This window comes from Solanum stenotomum, chromosome 3 (assembly GCF_019186545.1).
Source record: "Solanum stenotomum isolate F172 chromosome 3, ASM1918654v1, whole genome shotgun sequence".
Taxonomy (NCBI): domain Eukaryota; kingdom Viridiplantae; phylum Streptophyta; class Magnoliopsida; order Solanales; family Solanaceae; genus Solanum; species Solanum stenotomum.
The window spans coordinates 22,839,071-22,845,247 of NC_064284.1; the positions used below are offsets into that span (position 1 = coordinate 22,839,071).

General features: G+C 35.4%; 1 protein-coding gene across 1 annotated transcript; it reads left to right on the top strand.

Annotated features, from left to right (window-relative positions):
- Window positions 1-231: 231 nt before the first annotated feature.
- Window positions 232-4,626, top strand: LOC125860338 (protein mago nashi homolog). Its single transcript, XM_049540278.1, has 3 exons — window positions 232-531; window positions 1,726-1,902; window positions 4,378-4,626. The coding sequence occupies exons 1-3, from the start codon at window positions 313-315 to the stop codon at window positions 4,435-4,437; spliced, it is 456 nt and encodes a 151-aa protein (XP_049396235.1). The 5' UTR covers window positions 232-312; the 3' UTR covers window positions 4,438-4,626.
- Window positions 4,627-6,177: the final 1,551 nt, after the last annotated feature.

Consider the following 6,177-nt stretch of genomic DNA (forward strand, 5'->3'; position numbering starts at 1 on the left):
TTTTATCATTCGCATGTTATGAATAAATTGTTCAAAAACTTATTACCGCGCGAAGCGCGGCTCAATTCACTAGTAAATATTTAAACCACAAATGCACTTAATTATCTAAAAATTTAATGTATTTAAATATTCACAATGACCCCATTAACTTCTTGTGTCTAAACACTTTACTCCTCCAAAATTCTATAATTTTGAAAAAAGGCCCCTATGGGCTTTCTTAATTCACAGTTTGGCCTCAAAACTCAAAGGGGCGGTGTTTAGACCTAAAAGGGAGTCGCCGTTGACACTGTATTCGGAAGAAGAGGGCAAACTATGGGGGAAATGGCAGAGAATGACGAGTTTTACCTGAGATATTACGTGGGTCACAAAGGAAAATTCGGTCACGAGTTCTTAGAGTTTGAGTTTAGGCCTGATGGCAAGCTCCGTTATGCTAACAATTCCAACTACAAGAACGATACAATGATTCGCAAGGAAGTCTTCCTTACCCCTTCTGTTCTCAAAGAATGCCGCCGCATTGTTGCTGATAGCGAGGTTTTTTGTCCCTCTCTCTCTCTTTTTCTTCTATTCCATTGCATTCTATTGTTTTGGCTTACAATAGGGTTTAGGCCAAACTCGCTTCCTCCTTTCAATTTGGTGTTTAGGGTTTTGGATTAACTTACAGCTGATTTTTGCTACATGTTATTTATGTGGTTTAATCGTCAGTCCGAAGCATTTGAAGGATGAGTAGTCTAACTATGATGTGGAGGATTCATATATCTAGCCAACCCCAGTTAATGTGAGGATGAGGCATAATTGATTGATTGATTGTCTATGGAGTGCTGTCCATTAGCTTTTGGTTGTTACTTATGTTCTGATGTGGGAAAAATCCAAGTTATTTCTAGGTCAATGACTGTGGGAAAGACAATGAAAAGACTGGAATACTAATTTTTAGAGCCATTCTGATATAAAAATGTTAGTAAGGAGCCAAAATTCTCATCCTAGGAGAAAGATAATCACGATATTTGGAGCAATTATGGTGCAACATTCATTGGTGATAAGCAAAATTATCAATTTGATAACATGGCAACTAGGTGTAAATTTCTAGATATCAATTTGGTGAAAAGGAGATTTTCTTGTTTTATTCATTTGAATCGTTTTCCTAGGAAGAGTTCCTTTAGAAGGAGAGAAGGAGCTGTGGTGGAGGGGTGGGATTTTTCTTTTTCAGGACTAACTTTCGCTTGTTACTTATGTCCTGATTCTGCCAAGATCATAGTCTTTTAAAGACCAATGATTGTGGAAGATTAATAAAAAGAGAGGAATACCAATTCTTAGAGCCATTTGGATCTAATAATGTTAGTGAAGAGGCGAAATTGTCATATCAGAAGAAAGATAACCACTATATTTGAAGCAGTTTTGGGGTTAACGTTCATTGCAAGGAAGCAAAATTATTATTTTGATAACATAAAAAACTATATGTAAATTCGTCATAAAAAAAACTAGATGTAAATTTCTAGTTATCACATAGATGAACTTTTCTTGTTTGAATTGTTGTCCAAGGAAGGGTTCTTTAAGGAAGGGAGAGAGGTGCAGTGGAGGGTTGGGGTTTGTTTTGTTCAGGCTGATGTCTTGTGCAACTCCGACTTTGTATCTCGTCCACCTCTTTACTTCCTTGGTATAAATAACTTGACTATCATTCTGATTACAAAATGGAAGAATTAAAAGGATTTGCGTGTGTGTTTGTTGTAGATCATGAAGGAAGATGATAACAACTGGCCAGAACCAGATAGAGTTGGTAGACAAGAGCTTGAGATTGTGATGGGAAATGAACACATATCATTCACTACATCTAAGATTGGTTCATTAATGGATGTGCAGACTAGTAATGATCCCGAGGGACTTCGTATCTTCTATTATCTTGTTCAGGTTATGATCTACAATAATTTTCTCTTTTTTACTTCTTTATGTGGATATGTCAAAAGCTTCTTGGAATAAGTTGCAATGTTGTACGTATTAATGTGTGAAAATGCAATATAAATAGCTCTGATAGGAATGCAAACATCATTCTGGCTATTTACATCCATATTTTATATTTTTATTACATATACATGTAGGTCTCATTTTATCTAGCGGAGTTTATTTTTAGAGGATCCTTTTTCTTCTTTCAAATGGTCTAGATGCACGATACTTTATATTATTATGTTTCACTTTTATTTGGAGCTGTACAAGCAATATGGTATTAGTCTTCATTAGCTAGATATATTACTCACTCAAAGCAGATCAAGGATCCTAGTTGTAAACAGTTAAATGGTCGTTCAAATGTGTAAATCTGTTATATGTGAACCTTCTGGACTTAATCTGGTTCCAATTGCTGAGTTCCATAAGAAAAATTAACTCCCATCAAACTCCCTCTTTAGATTGCATTGGAAACTGGATGGTGAAGGCCTCTGTTCTATCTTTACAAGAATAGAGAAGATCGACTTTGATTTGGAGATACTCCTCTTATTGCAGCTGGACTTAGTTTGTAGTCTCATTGCTGCATAGTGCTGCTTCTATGGTTGCATACTTTCTCCTTTTTTTCATCTTCCACCCTTTCAATAACACCATGGTTTGATCATGAAGAGAAAGTGATGGGTATTTATTATCGTTTTACTTCTTTTTTTGTTGGGTTGGGGGAGATTATAATTATTAGGAGTAAAAGAAAAGAAAGAGCAATCGATATTAAGAATTCTTGCTGATCTTAGTCCTTTAACTTCCTACCTTATGACAATAGTGATCCAGGATGGCAAGAAAGTAGGATATGGTATCAGGATTCAGAGGGGGGAGGGAGGTTTTTTTTGGAGTTTAGACTTGAGAAGAACAATGGTGGAGGGGGCTAGGTGCGGAGAGGCCAGCGGAAAGGTTGAAGTCCGTGTGGTGGTATCATGAGGGACTTCAGATGGTCCAGGGATACAATGGCGTTGAAGTTGGTCTGACTGTTTTGAGTGGTAAACATCAAGGAGAAGACTGCAATTTTTTTCCTTAGAATATTTTATGCACCAAAAATATATGAGATTGTGCATTGTTTAAGGAACAAAGCAGAAACTTTGGTATATAGAACTTTACAAAATGGAAACTCAGGCTCAAGTTGAAACTTATAAAAGTGTGAACTAGCTCAGCTCATACCAGATGTGTAGTTACTACACCTCTGACTGGTATTGTGCTGTAATTGTGATGGCTTGACTTTGTGATGTGTCCTGTGTTTTTGTGATGCATGTAGGGTAAGGCTGCATACAATAGACCCTTGTAGTCCGGCCTTTCTCTTGATCCCATGCATAGCGGGAACTTTAGTCCTGGCTGCCTGTGCTTATTGAACGTAGAATCTCTAAGTAATTTGGAGCCGCAGGCCAAAGGATTGCCTTAATAACTGTGGTCTGTAGTCCTACACTGTTAAAATCTAATGATCCTCTCACTCATTTAAAAATATTCTCATGATCTTCTCTGTTCCTTTTATGTTGGGAGAGATTCTCCAGGATTTTGTGTTCTCAACCAATTAGTTCCAATTCTTAGTTGCGCGGACTCTTCACTTTTGATGCCGCACTCGTCTTGGATTCTTCAAAAATACACTACTTTTGGCGAATCCGACACGCAACCATTGGCATTTTTGAAGAGTCCGAGCAACATAGAGTTCCATTGCTTGGTTGAAATTATGGAGGAATTTGAGCTACATATTGTCACCCTAATAATGTTAAAATTTGCACTGGTGGTTGATTCCGAAGCACAAGGACTTTTTTTTTTTTTTTTTTTTCCATTTTTCATTTTCAGTAGTGCTGGTGGCTGGACTGGCTCTTCCACCGGTACCTGGTACCTCCCACCAGCACATGCATGAGGCAACTCTGCTAACCAAGACTTAGAAAGATGAAAAGTAACACTTTAGCTTTTTATAAGCACATATTGAAGCTACTTGGAATATGAAAAGGCTGGATGGATTAGGTGTCTTGTGAGAATGTTGTTAGCAAGTGACTTTTGAATAAAGATGTTGTATTATCTGAAGCGGAATATAGTAAACTAAGAGGAGATGTTTCTTTCCTTTTTTCTTGGGGGTGGGAGGCTAGGGGTGCGTGGAGGGGTAAGGGGGAACAGTAGTTTCTTGGACATGCATTTAATAAAATGTATGAGTTGCCAAAGATTCCTGTGAGATTTTCTCATTTCATAGAACTAAACTATAGTACGTCTCCTGAACTAAAGAAGGGAAGAAATTAAACTCCCACTTGGTTTCTTTTGATCTAATTAATTGTTAATTGAAAACTTGCTGCAAGTCTGCAACTGCTGACATGTTATTATCTTTTAAAGCAGAGTATGATTGATGCATTTCTTTTAGGTTTGTTTCAGCAGTATGTGACTGTGGATTTGTCATTGCAGGATCTGAAGTGTTTTGTGTTCTCTCTGATCTCGCTCCATTTCAAGATCAAACCCATTTAACTAGTTCTTATGGCGTATGCTAAACGTTAGCTGGATGTGCTCAGCCTCATGTTTTGAATGTGTTGAATCGTGTATCCAAAGAGATGGTGCCGTTTGATGGTGTTGTGTTTTTTTTAAATGTGTGGACAAGTCTTTGTAGACCTTTGTTTTTGTGAGTAAAGATAACTGTTTGTGTGCTCTTTACCATCATCTATCTGCATATGTTTGTCGAATCTATCGCTGTATATTTAGTTGGTCATCTCTGTAGCAACATGTTAGGGTAAATAATCCATTTAATTAACAAATCTTTTTGGCATCTTTGCCTTTTTCCCTTCCAGATGCTTCTAAAAATACAAGGTTTTCTCTGTCCCTTTTTCGTTGTGCACGAGAGGTGGACCAAATTCCGCGTATGCTTCGTTTTCTGCATACATACTATGTCCATATATTTTTAAATAAATAAATAACATATCATATGCTTTGACAGATATCTCTATTATATTTTCAACCCCACGAAAGTCTAGAAACAGAAACAAAATTTGAATTCTTCTAGTTAAAGAATCATCTATGCTACGTCTTTTTAATTATAAATTATAAATTAAACACCTGAAACTCTTAAAACGTGAAGAAAAAGACCATTTGTATATCCTAATGATCAATTTTTAAGTAAATGACATAAATAGTCCGTCAACTATAGGAGTAGGTCTAAAATGGTCCCTGAACTATACACTTAACGGATTTAGTCCTTTAACTATTCAAAAATTTGTCAGCTTTGGTCCCTTAACTATACACTTACTGATTTTAGTCCCTTAACTATAAATTTACCGATTTTAGTCCTTTAAGTATTCACAAACTTATCAAGTTTGGTTTTTGTCCATTTTTTTTAATACAAATAGCTTTGGTTTTTAATATGCACCATCCTAAACTTTGATAGTTTTTGTTCGAGAAACTTATCATGCATCATGCTAATCAATGCAAATTTTATTCAATTTACTCAAATTTCTTTACGTAAAATAAAATGAATAGACTAATAAAATTGATCTATTTAAAAAAAAAGTTTAAAAAATTGCAAATCTACCATTTTATAAATTACCATTTCTGAAAAATTAAATAAATTCCGTTCAATGAAATCGTTGGAGTACAAACTTTGGATTTAACAGATAATAACTTTTTTTCTTTTTATAATAAAGTTTGACATATTCAAGTCATTAGTAACAATAATATGCTTCATTTTATCCGCTGTTGAATAAAATTATGACTTATATTTTTTTTCCTCGTGAATTTTATTTTAAATCGTTAAGGTTAAGGTTCTTTGCGTAAGGTTAATTTGAAGAAAAAGTAACGGAGAGAGAACCAATAGAAAAAGTTGCTAAATGATTTAATTTCTCGAGGCATAGATTCTGTTAATATATACCTAAGCTATTTGTATTAAAAAAATGGACAAAGACCAAACTTGATAAGTTTTTGAATACTTAAAGGACTAAAATCAGTAAGTTTATAGTTAATGGACTAAAATCGATAAGTGTATAGTTAAGGGACCAAAATTGACAAGTTTTTGAATAGTTGAAGGACTAAATCCGTTAAGTATATAGTTCAGGGACCATTTTAGACCTACTCCTATAGTTAAGGGACTATTTATGTCATTTTCTCATCAATTTTTCTTGGAACCTCCCAGAAGCCGGTAGCTGGCTAGGGCGATGAAATCTGACTGAGAAGGCTGTAGGTAGGGGAACAGAAAATCACTCGCTCAATCTAGCATAACAT

What these genes read in the sequence shown, in the direction of transcription:
- LOC125860338 (XM_049540278.1), top strand. Translation starts at nt 313, where the DNA reads ATGGGGGAAATGGCAGAGAATGACGAGTTTTACCTGAGATATTACGTG. An exon ending in GCATTGTTGCTGATAGCGAG is followed by an intron (nt 532 to 1,725) that starts GTTTTTTGTCCC and finishes TGTTTGTTGTAG; the next exon opens with ATCATGAAGGAAGATGATAA. An exon ending in TCTTCTATTATCTTGTTCAG is followed by an intron (nt 1,903 to 4,377) that starts GTTATGATCTAC and finishes TTGTCATTGCAG; the next exon opens with GATCTGAAGTGTTTTGTGTT.